This window comes from Hypomesus nipponensis, chromosome 14, assembly GCF_054491055.1.
Source record: "Hypomesus nipponensis isolate SF chromosome 14, ASM5449105v1, whole genome shotgun sequence".
Lineage (NCBI taxonomy): Eukaryota > Metazoa > Chordata > Actinopteri > Osmeriformes > Osmeridae > Hypomesus > Hypomesus nipponensis.
In genome coordinates, this window is record NC_140374.1 from 14,455,532 (window position 1) to 14,478,083 (window position 22,552).

Genomic DNA, 22,552 nt, shown 5'->3' on the forward strand with positions numbered 1-22,552 from the left:
AAAAAGAATCGCTTTGTTTTCACACCCTTGTAATCAATGTTGATCCTTGGATTCAAAGGCATAATTATGTTTTGTAATTCCGTAGCGTAGATATACTACTGTACCTAAGAAAGGATTCTACCTCTCTTGCTGCTTGTCTGTTTTTATTTGACTGTTTGCGTGTCTTTATCCCTACCTCGGTCGCTGCCTCTCTCTATCCGTCTTCTTTAAAGAGCCCCTTGGCCCTTCACTATACATTAACTTCTGAGGCCTCCCTCTCGTCTCATCCACTTTTCCCTCTCCATCGCTTTGTTAGAATTTATCCTCCCCTCTTCACTTCTTCTCACATTCTCTCTTCTCCCCCTCTTCTTTCTCTTTTTCTCCCCCTCTTTCTCTCTCTTCTCCCCCTCTTTCTCTCTCTTCTGTCCTCCCTCTCCTCTTCTCTCTCACTAGCTTTTGTCTCTTTCATCTCTCTGTTCCACCCTGTCCTCTGCTCTCTACATCAGCGCTAACTATAACACAGATGTTTACCTGAATCCCTGTTTCCCCGCTCCACATCCCCCCCCCCCCCACACACAACTTCCCTTTTGCTGACGCTGCTTTTGTCCTGGTCCAATTCCTCCACCTGCCACAGACCAAACCTAGATACTGTAAAGCTCTGATCCTAGATGCATCCTTGTTTTCAGACATACATCCATGTCTGGCCACAAAAACCTGTACACTGAATTCAGTGTAGATCTGCTCCTGAAATACTCCAATACTCTGCCGGGTATTCCAATACTACTTTAAATTCCCATGCTGCTCTTGTTTATTGATAGTAAAAAATTCTGACAATTAAAATTCAATCCACACACAGAGAGAGGGAATAGACTTATTTTGAAACAATTGCGTTAGATGCCGTTTCTCATTACGCATGGTGCGAAATGCTCCTAGACAGACGTTCACACCTAGGCTTCAACGCCTCTCTCTATCGCTTGTGAAAATGCCATGATCTTCTCTTCGTCTGTTTTCCAAGATTGCTCAAAGTGCCACTTTCAACCCAGATATTTTTAGACTGACTGAGTCAAAGGTGTTTTTCCTGCGTCTAAGAAAATTCCAACCGAGAAGCCTTTCCGTGAAATGTAAGTGTAAAAACAATAGACATAGACAACACTTGGCCAGCTTGTTATTTTGAACACGGTGTACCTTGTTGCAAATTCCCAAATGCTCTGTTGCTTTTTTGAGTTAGCAACTGAATTCATAACTGTGTTTGTGTTTAGTTGTTTGTGTGCAAGTTGGTCGGTGAGATCAGTATCCAGGGATGGCCAGGGACCCTCATCTGTGCGGCACCACTCTGGCCTCTTGGCCAGCACCACATTCTCCCATCAATTATTCATGAGGAGAAGTTACAAACATGTGAGAGGCAGAGCGAGGGATGGGAGAAGGAGAGTGTTGCACTGCACCTGCTCTGACTGAACATACTGCTCCTCAAATGACTGTCCTCGTAGCAACTAGAGGCTGAGTGTGCGTACGTGTGTATTTATGGACATACTTTAATTCTTGTATTGTCCTACTGTTCTGTTAGCGAACTGAATGATTTCAGCACTCGGCAGGCCATTTGGTATTGTTCTCCGCACGTCCATATATTACACGCGTAAACATATTGTAGTTCAGCGGAGAATTGGTGTGACTTAGTGTCTCCATTGAGAAAATTGTTAACAAATTACCACTAAGCGCCCTAAACATTGAACTGTAATCGAGGTCCTTAATCTCAATGAGCCACACTTATTGTGTCTCCTATTTGCCCTTCCTCTTTGAATTTGTTTTTCTCTGCCCAAAGACCCACAGCCTGGGCAATGCCAAAACTGTATCTTTCTCACAAACCTATTTCCTGATATAATAGGAAAAAATGGCTGGTGTGAAATGAGGTGTTTTTTTTTTTTCCTTTACCCAAGGGATGAGGGGGCAACCTTTATTGAGCCTGACTCAATGAGAAACTGTAAAGCCTTAAGCAATCGTCTGAATTCGGAGAATCCTTTTACTGGGGAATCTGGCTGCTTTCCTAGCAGGGGACTGTTAAACATCTCAAATGTCATGTTTGTCTGTTTGTGGGTGAGTAGTTTTTAAACAACATCCAGATCAAGTATTTACACACACAACCACAGAACAATTCAGTCTGTCGAGAAGGAAAGAGATTTGGCACATTGTGAAGGATGAAGCCTTCTGTACATGGGCAGGTGTCTTGAAATCTATTACGAGTGTGCATAAAATATACCGAAACAAGCCAATTTATAAAGTCGGTTCACTTAATTATCATAAATCTAAAGCCTGTTTTTAATTAATTTGGTGCTAAGACTACATCAACAATCAAATGCCTTTCCAAATAAACCCTGCTAATATATTCAAAAGAATCCTTTGTGGATAGAACTTTTCAGTTGTGTGCTCAATTACTGTAAATGTCAAAACTCATCTTATCAAAGTTAGTTTCAAAAGTCAACCCAGTAACAGCAAGGCGACGTCCATAAACTCACATCCCAAATAGGGGTTGACATTGGCCAAAAGTCAGCATAGGATCTTGGCTCGGAATGCATTCTCATTACAAACACACCTGGTCACTGGGCAATGAATACGGCAAACTCAATAGCCGTGGCAAGCCAGGAACAGCTTTTGAGGTTAGCGTCGCAGCTTGGCTGGCTTTGAACCAGAGGCCTGCCGCATCACCTTGCTTCAGTGCAGTCTCGCTGTCCTCGACTGTTCCTCCCAAGTTCCTCCCAAAGTCACTGGGCATTAATCATTTACCCTGCACATTCCAAAACCTGTTTCTAACAAAACAAAAGTGCCCGAGAACTTGGTCAGCTGCAGCTGAACAGGAAGGATGTCCCAAACGTCCCAAGAGAACTTGTCATTGGATCTTTCTTTGGATTCATAATTAATAATAATTAGTTGGGGGCGGTGGGGTGATGGATCTCCTATGTGACCTGAAAGCATGATCTGAGCTACTGGAAGAGAAGGAAAATCTCCAAAGGTCTGAGAGGATGGAATCCCCTGCCTAAGTGGTCCCCGTTAGCCTAGCTGGGGGTCCAATCCTTTTTAGAGCTCATCCTTCTTTTGTACTTTTGTACCTCGAGCAGCACACTCTGGAGGAGAGAGCCAGGGAGCTCATCTGGATTAGATGGGGGAAATATATGGGGCTCTGGACTTCCCAGTTAGGGATACATCCACCAGTGGATTCTGGCTATTTTGTTCTGATTATTTTCAAGCTTTGCAGTAGACTTCCCTACTCCTTTAAAATGTATTGATTGGAAATGTGTTTGGAATGACTACCCATGTACATAACTTAGCCAGTAAATAGCTTGTAATGTGTGCATCTATGGAATACTGTGTGCTGTGACGTATGAATTCCACTGTACTAAATAGGCCGTTGCGTCTCCAAACGAGCTGAAACTTGATAGGAACAACCTTCCCCTGACGATGTGTGGACGAACGGTGAAACTCTGTGAGCCGTCCCCCACCACTGTCACACCGGGCCCCAACACTGCTGGGGGGGGGTAGAGAGAGAGGGAGTTTGGGACGTTGTCAGCCCTAAGCTGGCCGTGACGAAACGACTGAGGCAGTTGTCTTAATAGTTTTTGGGGGGGCGTTTTCTGCTTTCCCGTAATGAAGAATGCTAGCATGCAGTCGCACTGAGGGTTTTGGTGAGAGCTTTGGGACCACACCACCATCTACTGGTTGTAAATGTGTGCAGGTCTGACTCATCCAAGATTGGGTCGGCTATCTATTGGCTGCATGCTTTGTGGGAGATAGCTGTAATTGGAAATGTGTGGTAATTGATCCATGGGTGATAAAAATGCTTACATTCGATAGTTCAGATGCACTTGTTAGCTTCCAATCTGTCATTTTTGGCTGTGCTTTTTGGAAACTGTAAAATGTAGTGATTGATAGAGGTGGAGGAGAAACAGTGTTGAAGCCCTGGTACACGGGAAGAAAAACCTGCTTGTGAATGTAAGCTGTATTCCCGCCATCAGGCAACAAAGTTCCCTGACGTTTATCTGTCGTCCATTATTCTCTGTCCTTCTCTGTTCTCTGTCTCTGGAAGTTGCTTTGGATAAAAGCGTCTGCTAAAATGAATAATTGTCCTTGCAGCCAGGGGCTTATCTTCGGATATACAACATACACCCAGTTCCCGGGGCCAGCAAGGTGCCTGGCAACCATGCCGGCCAATCAGGTCAGACGGACCACCTGGCGTTCCACCTGCACGGAGGCAACTCGTACGGCAGGGGTATACAAGTTCTTCCCAACGACAGCGTGGAGATCCAGGAGCTGAAGAGGTGAGGCGGGCCTGGCGGCCTTTTTGGGTCAACAATTCACCTCAAGGCATGTCCAAGGCAGTTCACTGCAGCTTCATCCTGCCGAGTGTTCATCCACGCACACCATCTTTAGTTTGTTTTGCGCTGTATAATAATGATGTTGCATACCTTTCATGAGATATCGAGACTGTGGCGTGTACTTTAAAACGTGATTGATTCAAGGGAATTCATATAGTATACTTTCACCCTGGCAGGTGTGAGAATGCACTCACACTGCCTGTAGCTTGCTCTACACTTCCGACTACATTTACAGTTACATTTAGTCATTTAGCAGACGCTCTTAGCCCAAGGACGCAACGTCATTTTGCATGGCCTGACCTCCGACTAATGACCCCCCCGACTAATGACTCCCCGACCAATGACCCCCTGAGTAATGACCCCCTGACTAATGACCCCCCGACTAATGAGTGATTTTTGCGATTTTTATGGGATTAAGGATTTCGAAGCTCATCATGAGCAACACCGTTCAGGGGATAGGTTACATATTAGCAATCTCTCCTCCTGTAGAATAGGAATACATTGGTAAGGACAAAACACTCTTTGAGGGTTTTCCAACATTGTCGTCCATCCCAGGGTCATAGGGTCTTCCCCCGAGCCAGACTGCAATGATATGTCTGACTTTGAAGATTTCCTGGATGTCTGGAGCACACCACCAGAGTCCTTTGGTAAGGGACCGACTTATCACTATTTATTACAAAGGGGAGAGGGGGTGTCTGTGGGAAAGGTTTGTTTGGGAGAAGAGGAGGGGGTGTTTTTATTCTGAAAACCTCTTTCTAAACAGGTGTCTCATTCTATGTTGTCACTATAGATTCAACTGGAGAAAGAAGTGCAACAGGTATTGTATGAAAGAAGACTGTGCTTGAACCCTTGAATAGTAAACGTGCTGTTTACTGCTAAATAAACACTCATGTTTGATGTTCAGTTGACTCAAAGAACCAAGATTTTTTTTTTTTTTTGTATTACACCATACCTGCTTGTAATCTTTATATTCATAAAGATGGTGTTTGCTGGTGTTTGTAGAGAGAAGCTGCAGTCACAGTCTGGCGTGTGTGACTCTGGCTGAGGCCAAGGGAAAAGGTCCACCTGGTGTGTTCCATGTGAAGGCCCAACTCAAGTCCTACCAACCTCAGAGACTTTTCCAGTCACTCAAACTTTACTGCCACAAGTGTAAAACCATGTAAGTTACCACAGTATCTACAGTCTGACAATTGCAGACCAGTTATTATGAGATGGATTCTGCTATAGAACAAAAAGTCTGTTTCCATAAAGGTGGATTGTGGCCTGTTTAACATAAACAGGTATAATGCATAGCATTTTAAATCAACTGCTCTGATTTCAAAATGTTCTCTAATTCCTTTTTTTAAATAAATCCCTAACCACACATGGAAGAAAAAACACCATGTCCCATCATTCCTCTATCCTGCTGTTTCACTCAGACGGGAAGTCCCAGATGACATCACAATAGGGAGTTTGTTCCTGGAAGCCCAAAGGGAGGCTGGACCTTGTAGAGAAGACTGGACTGTCGCAACCGATGTGGATCGCCCTGGAGACTGTCCAGCCTTTCCCCACAGGACGCTGACCCTTCACCTGCCCACGCACAGCGAGCAACGCGGTGCCGAGATCAACGAACTTGTCTTTATTAAGGGTAAAACGATGACTGCTTTGTTGGGTGCCAGAGGTGGTGAGGTTGCGTTGCAGTGGTGGTGAATGCCTTTTCAAGACCGCAGGACTTGCATCAGGTCCCAAGTCAAATGCATTTGCTGCACTCAAATGATACCAGCCTTCTCCACCGATGCAAAAGCCTGGTAAATCACAGAAGTGTGAATGTGTCTGTTTGTGCTCACCCAACAATGTACGGGTTCAACTTCGTAGGTTAAAAGTTGATCATACAAAAGTCCTATAAAATAATTCATCTATGGCTACCTTTTATCCAGTTACTGCTTTGTGTTGCCTTGTACTTTGAGAAATACTTTTAAGCATTTTGTAACGTTCTGAAAAGCACTATAGGTATCTTTTAGTCTCTCCCCTGCTCAACTTAACCAGCAAAGCAGAACGTTGGTCAGCATGTCTTCGTCTCACCTTCAGGAGCGACCTTTGAGGAGACCTGTTGCATCACTCCTGGGTTTAAGAACGTGATCCCTGTGAGGTCATCGCAAGGAAGCATGTCCTTGCTCGATCTCTCCGCCCCCTTCCTGTTCCGTGGAAAGCAGCGATACTACGGGTCAGACCCCAGCCCTTTCACAAGCACTCAGCCCATCGCCCCTCTCTGGCATAGCTCTGAGCTCACCGCTGGATTCGCCGAACTGAACACCACTTTGGTTTGACTTCTGTGTTGCAGATGCAAGCAGTGTTCCCACGTCGACCTGACGCAGCCTTTTGGTCAGAACACAGATGTGCTGAATGAGAAAGCTGTGGCAGAAGGTACCATTTTGAGAACGAACCCCTTCACTAGCTTGACTGTGATTGATGGTTTTAGACGATTATAAATACAATTTCACGTGTCTTTTTGAGAGGCCCCTCACCTTTGCATGAGCCTTCCTGGATGGAATTAGGTCAGTATCGTATCAGGTGAGCTCAATGTCTGTTCATTGGTCGGAAAGTAGCCCTTTTGAAGGTTTTGTTATTACAGACACTTGCACTTGTAAAGTAACTATTTATTGATCCTTTTTCTTCCCTCTGTGACCTAGTTTGGGGTTCATTGTTGACGTTTGCGTCGTTCCTCGCAATCTATCTTTCAATCTCTCTCTCAATCTTTCAATCTCTTTCAATCTCTCTCTCAATCTTTCAATCTCTCTCGATCTCTCGCCCCCCCCCCCCCCCTCGCGCGCAATCTCTCAATCGTCGTCTCTCGTTCGCTCTCACTCTCCCTGAAGCCCTTCTCATGCTCACCCTTAGGCTACAGTGTCGTCCATCTCGCTCTCATCTGAGTCGGGTTACCATCACAGTCATTTTTAGGTCCTGCTGCTTCGATCTACCAGACGAAGCACTTACTGACACATAGTCTCATCATTACATTGTCTCCTTTGAAATCCACATGCTATGCTGTCTGTCCCTCCTTCTCTCTGTCCCAAGACTACATCACGGATACTCGGCTTTGCTTCCTTTCAAGCCCTCGTTCCTCAACAGGAGTAACGCTGGATTGTCACTATTGTGAACTGTGCGATGCCTTTCAATGCAATCCCTATGCACGGGTGCGTTTGAACTGAGAAACGCTTAACTTTTGAGGCTCTATGACAACTGGGACCAGTCTGGGACCAATCAGAACCGAGAAGGATAAAGGAAAAGGATAAGTTATGCTCTGTGTTTTTGTTGTTGCACTTCGAACATCTTACCCGTTCACCGAACCCTTGTAGGTTTGATGTGTCGTGCCCTTTCCTACTGCTTCTCTCTGTGTGTGTCTCATTCTCTCATGCCATCTCTGTTGTCCCTGGTTCCGAGTTGTGGCAGAATATGTCTCCCTTGTCAACACCGTTGGGGGGTTCATTGTGGCTCTTTGGCTCGAACCACCAAAACCCCTTTAGAACAGTGCTTCTGATCCATGACTAGTGCGAGGGGTGTAGCTCAGTGGTAGAATATTTGCTTGCAGATCAAGAGATCGAAGGTTCAACCCCCCCCCCCGTACGTCGCTTTCGGATAAAAGTTTCCGCTATAACAAACGCATTACATTCATCCTCAGCAGTACTTTCTATGTCCACCTTTATGTTGTTTTGGGTGAAAGCAAAGTATGCTAAGTGAATCCAGATGCCAGTGTGATGGGGCCTCCGGGCTGTTTCCCCTACCCAGGTCTCGGGGTTCAGCTGCTGTCGTACGGCCTGCTGATGCTGCTGGAGCTGCAGGATGGGACTGGCTCTCTGGAGGCCCTGCTCTGGAGAGACGCTGTAGGTCCACACGCCAGAAAACATACTGGAAAAATACTGTGTGGTTGTATGTAGAGCTGCAGCAGCAGATCTGTCTTTTGGTTATGGGGTGGTAATGGGAGTTGTGTGTGCTGTAGGGTTGTTTGTGTGTGTGTGTGAATGTGATTCAAAGCCATTCCAGTTTCTATCTGCACTTCATTTCACTTGAACATTGCCTGTAGTAATATCTGTACATTTCGCCAGGGTTCTCCCTTGTGTATCTAGCAAGAGCAGTCGATCAGTTTTCATTTTGGCCTATTCCTGCTCGCGAAACCTTTGTTTGCTAATCAGAGTATCCTGTGGCAGGAACAATTCTTCCATGTGTCACCTGATGGCTTGGCAGCCAATACGGAGGCCCAGGGCAGGGTCCAGGAAACCATGGACAAGCTATGTCCATCAGGGAGGAGTATGGGTACGTGTATGAAGTCTTTCAACATTGGCAGCTGGACCTTCAAACATAACCTCAATCTTTCAGTCTCGTCAGATATGCTGCAGTGAAATGATAACCAAATCAAAATGTCTAATCATAGTTTACATGAGCTTGAACCTTGAAGACTTATAGTTCTTTAAATGCTTTGGAATGGCCTTGCTGGAGGTTACCTCTGGTACAAATCCCTGTCATAACATCACCTTGGTAGACATCAGGAAAGTCAGGCAAACCTTCAGTCAGTTTTTAAGGGCAGAGCATTTAACTTCACATAAACGGTGTCACTAATGAAGCATTGAGAAACAACAGCCAGAGAGCTCCCATTAGACAGAAACGGGCCTTGATGAGCCTTTCGGAGCATGAAGCCAAGGCAGCGAAAGGAAAAAGTGATGGAAGAGCACAATTAACTTGCCAGAAGAAAGGTTGTCGTGGAGACCCATGAGGCCTCGATAAAATCATGTACTTTCAGACTGCTCCATACACTGTAGTCCCAGGCTGGAAGGAAGCCGTTCGAGACTCGTTTCATAACAAATGATAGCCTATGGATATGCCAAGCTGATTGCATCATATGCATTCATAACCTGACTCTGACAAAGGATATCTAGAAACTGCTTAAATTCAACCCAAGTTTGACCTGTGTTTCAAATGGTGTTCTTCCGTCATATATAGTAAGTCAGACTAACACTTGGGTTGTCCTTTTACAAAGTGACACTGTAAACCATACCCCACTGAGTTTAATCCTAGTTTTTACCCATGTCTTTTAGCCCCAACATTTCAGGCAAGACTACTTATGAAAGGTTAACCAGATCACCCCCCCCCCCCTTACAACTGCTGCATCTTTCCTCCTCTTCCCAGCTGAACATCCCTGGTTGGATCTATGTCTCAGTGCGTATGCAGTGGAGGAGAACGGTCAGACAAGAACCTGCTACCAGATCTGCCATACACACTCCTCAAATCCTGAATCTTGATCCGCACACACATACCATGTATAGATAGGTGGCACGTCTGAGAGCTAAACAGACTGGGTGAAATGATTATAATATATTATGACATGTGTAAATACGTTATTGTTTAACCTATTATCACTGCTGTTCAAATGTTGTTTTTATTTTGTCCAATTCTCGTTGATGTGAAATGGTGAATGTGTTTATTTTTTTAATGAATGTGCTCAATGCACAGTGTGTTTAAACTCCTAATGCCTTCTTGGAAATAAATATCAAAGCGGATAGATGAAAGGTGATAAATGGTGACTGAGTCGTGATCATTTTTTCCCTCCAAATTACAGCTGCCTACACGTTAGATGAAATTAGCTCTGCTTGCTGTGAGGTCAAACCCATTTTTCTTTTTTACAATGTTACTTAATTTGTGTCTTTTAACTATACAGTATACGTACATTTTGTTCCAGAGCAGCCTTTACCAAGCCTGGCAACCCTGTGATGAAACAGTGGGATGTCCAGACAACTACTGACTGTTCCTTGATGTAGGTTACATCTCAATACTCTGAGATCCTCTTCTTTCCCTCATCTACTGTCTTTCATACTCAGGTGGGACAAATGAAAAGAAGATGCATAGCCCACAAGGCCAGTTGCATCCAAGATGGCCAAAGCCTACCAACAGATCTACTTTCACTTGTCTGGTGCCTAAAGATTGCTTGGTAGGTAAAGGTGATAAGGAAAGTAAGCCCCTTCCGACTTATCTCACTGCACTAAATTCCTTGAACAGAATCCTGCATTGAGAGTTCAGCGGTGTGTAATAGAGGTTTTTATGATGGTTTTATAGCCCCCGAAAATATTCCTGAAATTGATTATATTCCCTAGATTGATTCTGTTGGAAAACAAACCTAGCGATAAGCTCTGTTGTGGTTGTGCCATCTGGTGGTGCATCAATACAATGTTCCTGCTTTTTTTTTTTTGATTGCTTCCTGTGATGTATGAAGGATTTCATTACAACCAACCCCATGATTACTCTACTTTATTTGAATTGATCTATTATTTAACAGATTTAGTCTGTTATTACATATTCAAATCAATGTTGGTCAATTTGTTATAGCCGTTGGCATTTAATTGTTTTTACTATGAAGACTGTTGAATCAACATATTGATTACACCTTATTGATTAAACTCATCATGTTGGAGAAGAGGATTCTGGGATTCACATAATGGTTTTGGCTGTTGTATTTGTAAACAAGTGTCAATACTCTACACAATGTGGTTCTAGTGCTATGCAGATCGTGACTGTATTTCGGGACTTGGTGAAAATTCAGCTGAGGGCGTTTGATGTTGCAGTCCAAGTTTGATGTTTTGAGCTGAGTATTGTTCTTTATTTTGGTGCCTGTCATACTTGATGTTAGGCCACTTGCATTTTCTCTCTGATAATCTTTCAAGCACCTATTCTCTAACTTCAATGACTTGTGTGGTAGTGGAGCGCCATTTTACAAAACCCCTCAAGGTTTGTTTTTCTGCCTTGGCAGACTTCAAAATAAGCCTTTTCAACAACTGTGAAGGGTTCTTGGTGTTGTCGAATATTTTCAGGACGTGACATCGCAGGCTGGCAGAGAAGGAAGGTAATGTATAGTAGGCCTATGGTGAAAACTCTACTGGAGCGTTTATTGGTCTTCTGGCTAGCTGGTAAAAATGTCACTCTTCAAACCAATCACTATAGAAATTGTGTGGATATCAGAATTTCCACACGTGGTTGGTCCCTTCAAATTATTTTGACTTTGCAAGTACACTGTATTTTGTTGACATTGTATTGTGATAGAAACCGAAGCCAATAACCCACAACCTTAACCAATGCCTTAACCAATGTGAAATGCAAGTAAACGTGATGGGCAAATTGAGCATTGTTGGAATATATGGTTTAATAACATGGTACTTTTAGGGAATAATATATATGATTTGGTTTAGAATAAGGGTGTATGACAGTGTTATAAAACCACTATGTTTGAGTAACTTCACCATGCACAGCCCTGATGTGTGGTCACGCCAACCTTCTTCTCTTTGGGACAACCAGTGCAAGAACTATGAGCGGATGATTATGTGATATCCAGCTAATGTGGCATTCCATAATACGAGAGAACCAAAACCGTCCAAGTCGATCACGCCCTGTTTAATGAGGACAATGCCTGGAAGTTTGGTCCCGGGGTTATGTTGGCCTTCGCCATGAGCCAAGTCGAGCTGCTGTCGGCTGGGTAACTCGCGGCCTGTGGAAAACATGGTCTGAAGGCTTGTCATGTTGAAAACTCTACACTTGTATGAAAATAATTTAAAAAATAATAACATTTGGAGAGCTTGCAGAGTGATGCATCAGTGGTGCTGTGTGTGGAGACAGGATCCTCTGAGCTTGGAGAGAGGGAGAGCTGGGTTGCTACAGGGAGAGAGTAGAATTCCCTCAGACATACATCGGCACAGTTAAGCTTGGTGCAGATTCAACAATCCGTTAATCATCCACATGGCCTGACACCAAGACCCAGGGTCAAATCGACCTACTCAGATTGTATCCGTCCCATTGTAAGGCCAAAATGACCTGTTTGTGAGAAGCAGGTATTTCTCTCCAACTGTATCTGCGGAATCAGGAGAAATGTCCCTTAGTAGAGGTAGGAACTCACCTGTGCTATTAAACAATAGCTACAACAGCAGGTAGGCCGACAGCTCTGAGAGGCTACGTAGCTATACGGTGTGGTTATGTGTATGGTTGTGCATACATTCATCAGCAGTTGACTTTGTTGCTCATCCTTGAAACTGTTTCTTCCATATCTAATTTCGAGTTGTTTTGGCCTCTCCTTGTGTACCTTGACTTAGATATTTCTTCCATTGTAAAACGTTCTGGATCACAAGGCTAAACGGTTTGGGCCTACTAGTGTTATACTCGTGTACAGACAATGTATTATAATGATGAATTGGCCAACTCAAGTGTTTGACGAAGGCTTTGTCTCCTTAGTTTATCCTATAGGAGGCGCCCAAGCTTTACTTTGTTTTGAAAAACACTCAAGTGGTTCTCTGCGTAATCAGCTGTTAACTGTGCAGTCATAGAAACATGGTTGAACTTTATGTAGTTAATAAATGCACATTGAAAACTATATAGATGGCAAACTGAAGTGGTATTCAACAGACTATTGAAAATAGTCAACAAAAAATAATGTATTTGTCCGTGGATACAAGTAGACTAGGAACAATGAAACAGAAAATGAAACAAAACTATCAGTTATTTTAGTTATCCATATGACAACAGAAGTCAGCAAGGGTTGTCTTGAGGTTTTGGAGGGATGTGGTGTGACAGATCATTGTTAACCGCAAGGGGAGCCCATGTCCCTTCTCCGGTGAACCACTCTACTAGCAGGCGATGCGCAACTCCAGACGGAGCTTGGCACCCCCCGACAATATTCTGAAGTAGAGTGAGCGGCCCGGACCTAGGGAACCACACCGTTCCCGGCCGCTCTTAAAAACCTTTTTTAATGCAACAAAGCTGCAAAGTTTAGACTAGCGTACTATTTGAATTGATTTTTTTCGGAAAGACTGTTCCGTCGTTGAAACACAGCGTACTAAGGACTATAGGATACTTTTCGTGGTTACAAAGTCGTTGTAGATCTTGTTTGGTGCCAGTCTTCACTGCACCTGAATTTTAACGTGCAACTCGGTATCCCAACATGATAAGTTGTTTCTACAAAGAAAACATTTCTTGAGCTATGAATCGTTTTTCAATTGTGGCTCCAAAGACAGACTCAATGGATAAATCATTTTGGAATACAATTCACTTGTGTCGAAGGCTTTAGGATAAACAATGCTGGTACCATTATTTAGGTTACTCTGCTTCTCGCTTTGGAGCGAGGATGTGATAGCTCACATTTACGGAGCGAACACAAAGACAACGATAACTCCTCGAAATTATGATACAGCTGGCAAAAACAGGAATTTGCACAACACTACCAGTGGTGGCCGGAGATGGTATGAAGCTTACGAGCGTATCAACGAAAAGAACAATAGACGGGCGCATGCTACAAGTGCATCATCTTGGAATTCAATGCGGACATGGATGAATTACATGAATGCATCTTATGGTTTTAAAACAGTAGTGGACGAACAAAAGACGTCCAATGAAATGGCACTCGTCCGCTTGCCCAAGGATGGCAAAGCCCGGTGGCGCACGGAGAAAAAGTTGAACACCAACAAGCTGACTGTCATGAAAACGCACGGCGGTGGGCACGGTGAATTTAAGTTTTTAGCGAGGCATAAGAGAGGGGGAGGTCACCGGAACGAGAAACGCATTTGCAGAAACAAAAGATGGGCCATTGACCGTTTTAAACGAAACGAGAAGGATGACAAGATAAAGGAGAAGAATATAAGTCAGCCGTCCAACACCTCTGTGGACGCACCACCAACCACGTGGGAAACACTACCCAAACCAATGGCGCAAAATCAGTCAATAGACTTCCCAATCGATGATTATGAGCAGTTTACATTACCAGACGTTGGAGACAGCACACCTTTTGTTCCGATGAATACTAAAATAAGACGGAAAGTTGTCCAAAACCCGTTCTACCCTGTAACAGCCGAAGCATGCGGCGCATATGCCATTATGATAATATCAGCCATCATTTTCACAGTGGGAATCATCGGGAATATTGCAATCATGTGTATAGTGTGTCACAACTATTACATGAGAAGTATCTCGAATTCCCTTCTGGCCAATCTAGCCCTGTGGGATTTTGTCGTCATCTTCTTCTGCTTGCCCCTGGTGATATTCCATGAATTGACCAAGGACTGGCTCTTGGGGGAGTTCTCCTGTAAAATCATCCCCTACATTGAGGTAATAGCTGCTATCTGTAGGAAATTGTTTTGTGTCATTTTAAGAGAGTTGCAGCCAAGGGCCTCCTTTAACTCTAGGGGTGTATTCTATCATTGTTGTGTTAAGTAGGAATACGTGGACTTGGCTCGCTCATTGGTTTCTTACATAGTGGGTCTGTTTGTTTGTTTTTATTGTAAATGATTATATACATGTAATCTGATGACTTGACTTGCTACCCTGCACCACTTGTGGCATAAACACAAAAGATGCATATACCACACGGCCACACCCTGCCATGGTGCTTTTTGCTCTGGCTAGTGTCTGCAGTACATCAGACAATGGTACGGTATACAGGGTCTAAATCCTTGGTTCTCCGGTGTCACCTCAACCTGGCATTCAAGCTCAGGGAACTGGCAGGAGCAGGAAACAGGCCCAGGGCAGCCTGCTCTGATGTCAGAGATGCTGATACAGTCCCACCCTCTGTCTTTCTCTGGTGTCTAGTTCTCAACCAGTACCTGCGGTGTTAGTTTGCAAGCCTCCCCTCAGTGCTCTTAAAGGGAAGAAGACAGGAAACGGCTCGTACAGTGTCAGCCCAAAATGGGATGTTTGACAGAAAACACATGTGGTTGTAGTTGACATATCCCCAGACCACAGCTCAATAGAAAGCATGTGGGATAGATCCGAGTCATGATAGCAAGTAGGTTCACGCCCACCGCTGCGTCATCTGCCCAGATGCAAGGCAGTGAGTCTACTCTGTCAACAAACTATTTGCAACATTACAATGGTACAGTAAGTGATAAGGTCACTCAGAAGGCGCCAGGTGATTGTCACGGCACTGTGTAACGAGAGATATCTGTTATGTTGTCATCTGTGGGCGTTCAGCTCTTACATAAGATCCATAACAAAGGCTAACGTGATGATCTTGGAGGTTGTGTTTTTGAAGATTATAGCCTAGCCCGGGAAGCTTCCAGAAGTCAATGGGACTATTTGCCAATTGCAATGATAAAGAAAAAGACCATTGACGATCATGTTCTGAAGGCATGGAAACAACAACATCGATTCGAACATGAATTCAAGACCTTTATTTTTTAACAGAAACCGAGGCCCTCCCTAGTCAGACACATAGGGGTTAATGCGGTTAGTATTCACTGCGACACGATGTGTCAGTGCTGCAAATGGTGATGGTGCAGCTGTCTGGGAGGATGGTCCTAATCCCATATTCTCAAAGCTGCAGTGATAGACCTGAGCCGCTTCTCTCACAGGAAATCCTAGTTTACCGACACAGCGCTGAGCCGATCCACATCACTTAATGTGACCCAAGCAGGCAGGCCAGGAGGCGTGGAGGGCAGGAGAGGGCAGGGGAGGGCAGGGCTGGGCAGGGGAGGGGATAGAGGGTCAGAAGGCTGGGTATGAAGCTGGCAGGGCATGAGGCAGGCAGGGTTTGCACCCAGACAGGATGACATGATGCTCCTCAACATCATGGATCACATTATGCTCTACTTAGCAAATGCTTAGAACGGTGGGTTCCAGTCATGTTGAATCGAATCCCTTCTGAGCTTATCCAACAGAGCTTTACCTTTTTTTTTTTTTTCGTCCACAACTACGTTTTATCTGTGAAACCCTCCCTTGAGTGCATGGGCTAATTTTAGAGTAGAGCTCTTTGAAATTAGTTTTCTTTCTTGCAGCAGTAGGCTGTTATTAGTGTAGCTTCTCAACAAGGAAATGTGATTTACCCCACAACAAAATGTGGTTATCATCAACACGAGGTATTCAGGTTTGCCACTTATCTGTCATATTTCCGTACTTTCAATCCATTAAGTGTCCTAAAATCAAATATAGAACTCCTTTGATGTATGTGCTGTCAGAAAACAATGCAATTAAATATTTCATAAAGCAGACTTAACACAGGACTGCATAATCCAGCCCAGAGCAAAAACCATAAGAACGAAGCTTCATTAAATACCAGAGTTTCTATTTTGCAACGGTTTGTTCTCATGGCCAGTTTGATTAATTCAACAAGACTGGGCTAAAAGGCCTATTTGTGTCTTCAAATTTAAACCTGTAGATGTTTGACTTAGATGTTGATACAGTTCCCTCTGCCTTCTGTCATACAGTAATGCTGTGAAAAGACAGCGAAGCACATCCTCATTATGCTAATCGGCTCGGTAATCAAGAGATTAATGGAGCGTAATTACACAAACACTGGGAACATTAGTTCTAATGGCTGCCCTGGCAACCCAAGTGCAGTCCATGACAGTCTGTCATGGATGGCCATGATGTGACAGAGGTTACATACACAAAACCTGCCCTCCAGTGTTATACTCAGCCTCCTGTTGGGGAGCTAGCTGTCATTTTGACAATGATGGACATGACTGTGCGTGTAGAGAGAGAGGGGGAGACGATAAAGTAAAATGAACTACAGTAAAGAACCACTATATGGACCTAGACTCCACTGAAAAATAAACTGACAGAGGAACCACTGTCTTCTATCTCTGTACTCCACACATGTATAATTTCACAGATTTCACCTCTAGTCCCCCCTCTTTCTCTGTCCTCCTCCCTTCCCTTCTCGTTAACTGTCCCTCTCTCTTTTCTAAATGGAAGCTATAGATGTTAGCGTGAAGAAAGCCAGGGCCAGGACATCTGGTAGTACTCAGGGCTGCTCTGGCCAGTGGTCCGCCGGGGAAACGTGAAATGTTTACACCTTCTTCTGCCAGCCCTCTGAGAGATGGAGCTACTCTTTATGCATGTTGGAAGAGCAGGCTTGGAGCCATACCATGTGGAAAATACTTTGTCGCCCTCACGCTGAATTGAGTTTTGCTGCTTTTGTGAACATGCGCTGGCTGTCTGAGTAACGTTGGTGGGTCTGTCTGTCTGTTCTGACAATGAGGGGACATTTTATAGCATTGATGATTGTGGAAGACATGGCATAACTTCAAACCTCCTTGAAAACGCAATGAAAGCTCTGTGATTTTAACGATGTGTATATTTGTAACAATTTCTTTGCCACGTTAAACAGTTCAAAGTAAAAGGAAGCATCTGGTCACAGTATATAGTGTGCTCTGTTGTGAAGAGGAACAGAAATAGTCAGATCAAAGTAGAGGGCCTCACAGCAGTTCCTGCACTGATACTGACCTCACAAGCTCTGGTTATGTCCCTGTCATCTGATGAACGAGGTAGATCCCATCCAGTGGAAGCATGTGAGGTGACTCGTGGCTTTTTTCAGTTTTTTCTAAGTTGATCAATGACTGGACAGCAGAGGCTTCGACCTTGACTGTAGATTCGAACAAATACAGAATTTTGGTGAAAGTTGATGGATCTGAATGCAGTGGCACACAACCAATATCGGTTCTCTTTTATTCCAGCAAGAAATTTAGAACTGGATCAATATTTCATCCAGTTGAAATTAGGGTAATTATGTAAGCTTCTAGACAGTGTCGATAATATATATATATTTTTTTCAGGATGATGTTTAACTGTTGGTTCAACTCATGGCTTTTTTTAACGAGCACCACAGTAAATCCCATTTTAGTAGTGAATGGTGTGCTGTAACATCTGTTGGTCATTTTCTCAACTGAACAGACCCTTAGTGACCTAATTTTGTTGAATTGTCACAAACAGTACTGTGACATGAGAATTGTTCCCAGCTGGGATTGAGATAGTTTACAGTCAACAACACATTATTTTGGTCTGTACAGGAGGATCCATGGACGCTGGGATTCCACTATCCAGACTTGCCCATGGAGTGTTCCATAAAACTGTCAGGGTTTGCCAGTGTATGTTGAGTTCAGTGACTGGACAAACTCAAGTATTTGTACATGCGTTAAACCCTTTCAGGCATAGTCAAAGCTCTGTCTCCATCACTTGATCATAGATAGTAGTCCATCTACGTCAGGCGTTACCATAGCAAGTGCTGAACGTCTTGTGCATACATACTGTATTCACGTGTTTATCTCCCCTCCTCCTGCTTGCACCCTTCCAGGTGGCTTCCCTAGGGGTCACGACCTTCACCCTGTGCGCCCTGTGCATCGACCGATTCCGCGCCGCGTCCAACGTCCAGATGTACTACGAGATGATCGAGAACTGCGCCTCCACCGGCGCCAAGCTGGCCGTCATCTGGATCGGCGCTCTCCTCCTGGCGCTGCCCGAACTGCTGATCCGCCAGCTTGTCACCGAGGACGGCGACCCTCCCAACGTGCAGCCCTGCGAGCGCTGCGTGGTGCGCATCTCCACCCAGCTCCCCGACACGCTCTACGTGCTGGGCCTGACCTACGACGGCGCGCGCCTCTGGTGGTACTTTGGCTGCTACTTCTGCCTGCCCACGCTGTTCACCATCGGGAGCTCCCTGGCGACGGCTCGCAAGATCCGCCAGGCCGAGCGTGCGTGCGTGCGCGGCAACAAGAAGCAGATCCAGCTGGAGAGCCAGATGAACTGCACGGTGGTGGCGCTGGCCATTCTCTACGGCTTCTGCATCATCCCCGAGAACATCTGCAACATCATCAGCGTCTACATGGCGACCGGGGTTCCCAGGAGAACCCTGGATATTCTCCACCTGGTCAGCCAGCTGTTGCTGTTCTGCAAGTCGGCCGTCACGCCGGTTCTGCTGTTCTTCCTGTGTCAGCCGTTCAGCCGGGCCTTCCTGGACTGCTGCTGCTGCTGCTGTGATGAATGTGGGCCGCCCAGGACTTCGACGACCGCGACGACCAGCGACAACGAGAACGAGCATGAGTGCACCACCACTGACCTGGAGCTGTCTCCCTTCAGCACCATTCGGAGGGAGACATCTCCTTACACAGCTGTGGGGACACACTGTTTTTAAGCACACGTCAAATTGAATTCTCAAATGTACTTGGAGGTGGAAGTACCTTTTGCAAGTTTGGGTTCACTAAAGAGCGGAGCTGTTGCCATGCTCAATCCTCTATCTGTTTACATAAACACACACACAAATACACACATTGTCACATTGTATACTGTATAGTACAACTTGAAATCTAGAAATGATAGCAATTTTCTATTAACTCACGTATCACTTTTTTTTTTTTTTTACAATTTTGCACTCAAGTCTTGCCGTAATATTGCGTTTGTGTTGTATTTTTTCATTTTCTTTTCTACCCAGAGTACAGTATGTCAGAGTCAGAAGGAAAGTAATATATTGCAAATGGCTGCTGGTAGTGTGTTGTGTTTTGCTGATGATGGTGATTCTTGTGAATCGGTTCCAAGGTATGCTTAGCTCCCTTGCTATGTAAGTACTTTATTATCCACTGTATTTGATAGCAGAAAATTGTATGATACACTCCAGTTGGTCTGTACAGTCACTGGTGTGATGTTTTTGTAGCCAGGAATTGCCACTTTAATAAAAAAACAAGATATAAAGAGGTTTCACCGGCTTTTTAGAGGTTGATTCTTTGATCCGATCACTTCTGTGTGTAGGCTGTGTGCTGAAGGGGTCCAAATGTGAATCTTGCTTCATGATACAGCCCCGGTAAATTGTGAAATCTGTACCGTCTGCATCTGTTCCTTTGTCAATTAGATATGTCAGTCATGAAGACTCGGGTATTAGAAACCCTTTGAAACCATATGGTTTACTTGACATGGACGCTTCATCTTTGGAGATAGTGTGGTTCTAATTTGTAACAGCTCTCTGCCTGAGAAAGCCATTGTTGAAGACACATCAGCTTCAGGCTGCAAGCTGACCTGACATTAAAGACCTGACAGAGTTGAGCAAAGACAGAGTGAAAGTGAAGGCTGGAGAGGTGGAGCCCGTAACAGAGGAAAGACTAGCTAATAGTGAGACGCTCGTCACTCTTCAGCAATGACAGATGAGGTTGTCAGATGGGCGGTGACTTTCTCCTTCTTTGAAACAGACACTTCTGTTGGCATTGCTGAACGTGATTGGACGTTCATAGCATGAAGGTGTAATTTTAGCCAGACACACGCTTTGAAACCATCACCCCCTACTACCTCTACTCTCCCCTTTACCTAAACTGTACTCTATTATTTTTTAATGCTCGTCACACTGAAATGCCATGGTAATACTGGCACTGCTATGTTAATATGGTACGAAAGCTCTCAGCACCTCAGCTATATAATGAGCTGGTGTGTGACGTCTAGTTTTTTTTCTCCAGATGACAACCAGCCGAGTTGTTTCCTGATAGCAGAGCACACTCTCCCAGCCAGAACAAGCCAGTCATCTGGCCACTGTGACATCATCACCTCTCACTCCCCAACAGGACATAGCCGCCATTGTTTTCTCTACTGGTCACCAAGGCAACAGCAGGAATCTGCTTCTCAGCTGTGTTCCTGACGTCGATGGTCTGGCGAGGGCCAGGGCCAGGGCCAGGGCCAGGGCGGGGTGGAGGGCCAGATTGGAAGCGGCTCATGGCTGGAGGGAGGGGAAGTTGGATGCACAGTAACTCCTACAATATTGTGTGGTTCATCGCTTCTATGGGATTGAAGTGAGATTGAGAAGGTTAGGACTTATCATGTAAGCATCATGTTTGTTGAAAATTTGAGAATGTGTAGTGTACTATGGACGCGGTGATTTTAACTACAGTCAGTTTGTCTTTCCGAGACAAGATTCATTATTTCTGTGGCTCGATCAAATGAAAATCCTTATCTCAAGCTTCTGTATGCCCTCCTCAAAAACGACAGCTTTAAAAAGCATTTCCCCACAATCCAAGTATTGACAGCACTAAAGCAGGGTTTCTGTATATTCTTTCAAGTACATCAAGTCTTTGGCCATTGGATGATGACATCAAATACACTCTGCTGCCATTTTTGCGTCTGTGAAGAAGGGATAAGAAACAGATTTCCTTCCAAATATAACCTACCATTCAGCTGTCAGATTCGCTTTATTTTTGTCGTTATGTTGGGGATGGGATTAAGGTTTGGCATGTCATTCTCTGTATAATGCTGTCATCCCACTTATTCTGAGCCTGTCTTACATTTTCAGTCACCTGCCGTCTTCTTGTCTTTCTCTCCTCACAAGAAGGGAGACTTCATGAAGATACATGAAAACGTTATGCACAGGTGTGGCGATGGGTACCGTACATACATCAAATTTTGTTATTGTGTTTTATTCACCCAATTTGTATTTGAATATAAGACACAGCTCCGTCTATGGTTGAGGAGTTGAAAGGAGTAGAGGAGAAAAGAAATCTCCCATTTGAAGCTCAGCAGGAATGGGAAAGCATTCTGGCGGGTATTATGTGGCTGTAGCTGCTGAAGGTAGGTTTGAGATGAAGCTGCTGGGTTTCAAAGGAGCAGCGTGGGGCCCGTCCAGCAGCATCAGAATTCCAACAAAAGCCTTAAAAGTATCTTCCCATGAATACTCTGCTTTCCCAAGCTCAACTCGTTGAACTGAATATGTGGCGGACTGTAATGTATTCATTTAGCTGATGCTTTTATCCAAAGCGACACCCGGTACGGAAGGGATTTGAACCTGTGACCCCTTGATCCAAAACGACAGAGCTTGGCCCCCCTACTTCCATTTGCAATGATAAAACCAGTATCATATACAGGAAACTAATTTATCATCAAACTGAAAAATATATAACTAACTGTGCTGTATTACTAACTGGTGTCTATATGTACAGCAGCTTACAGTCATTTCTGTAACAATGAGCAATGGAGGCACTCCCCATTGTGATGTTTTAATACTGGCAGCACTACAATATGGCCTATATGAACATATATGTATATTCATATGTTTTCAGCCCACTGTGAGACCCATGTGTTCAGGCTCCCTGGTGTATGAAATGAGTGTTGTGGTACAGAGGCTGCCATTCTGTCCTGCTGTAGACAAACAAAGATTGCTTTTCTTCTAGCTCTGCACTCTGCTCACTTCATCCATACCACCGTGCTCACCATGGACTCTGTTTGTATTGGGTCAAGCAGCTACACTACAGTGTAGAAAATGGAGGTTATCCTTTTTTTTTATAGAAGGATGGTTGAGGAAATCAATATATGAATTTATAAAGGGTAAGAAAGGGAAGTGTTTTGAATTTGGAAAAAATCATCTTCACTGTGCAAGGCTACAATGTATTCATACCCCTCCAAAAGCTCAACATTTGGTCGATTCTACGTGATACCTCAGGCGTTTTACTGTAGCTGAGGATGGC

General features: G+C 44.4%; 2 protein-coding genes across 4 annotated transcripts in view; both read left to right on the forward strand.

Moving 5' to 3' along the window:
- The window catches only part of pot1 (protection of telomeres 1 homolog), a 28,573-nt gene extending 18,678 nt beyond the window's left edge, over positions 1–9,895 (forward strand). For all 3 annotated transcript variants that reach the window (XM_084672059.1, XM_084672061.1, XM_084672060.1), the window contains 10 exons: positions 4,102–4,286; positions 4,899–4,990; positions 5,134–5,160; positions 5,346–5,502; positions 5,762–5,970; positions 6,411–6,546; positions 6,664–6,746; positions 8,109–8,203; positions 8,528–8,633; positions 9,504–9,895. In XM_084672059.1, coding sequence (XP_084528185.1) covers positions 4,102–4,286; positions 4,899–4,990; positions 5,134–5,160; positions 5,346–5,502; positions 5,762–5,970; positions 6,411–6,546; positions 6,664–6,746; positions 8,109–8,203; positions 8,528–8,633; positions 9,504–9,616 — 1,203 coding nt within the window. In that variant the 3' untranslated portion in view covers positions 9,617–9,895. The remainder of the gene's footprint in view (positions 1–4,101; positions 4,287–4,898; positions 4,991–5,133; positions 5,161–5,345; positions 5,503–5,761; positions 5,971–6,410; positions 6,547–6,663; positions 6,747–8,108; positions 8,204–8,527; positions 8,634–9,503) is intronic.
- Positions 9,896–13,070: 3,175 nt separating this feature from the next.
- Positions 13,071–19,803, forward strand: gpr37a (G protein-coupled receptor 37a). The gene is made up of 2 exons (XM_084672062.1): positions 13,071–14,453; positions 18,415–19,803. Exons 1-2 carry the CDS (start codon positions 13,428–13,430, stop codon positions 19,249–19,251), a joined length of 1,863 nt encoding a protein of 620 aa, XP_084528188.1. The 5' UTR covers positions 13,071–13,427; the 3' UTR covers positions 19,252–19,803.
- Positions 19,804–22,552: the final 2,749 nt, after the last annotated feature.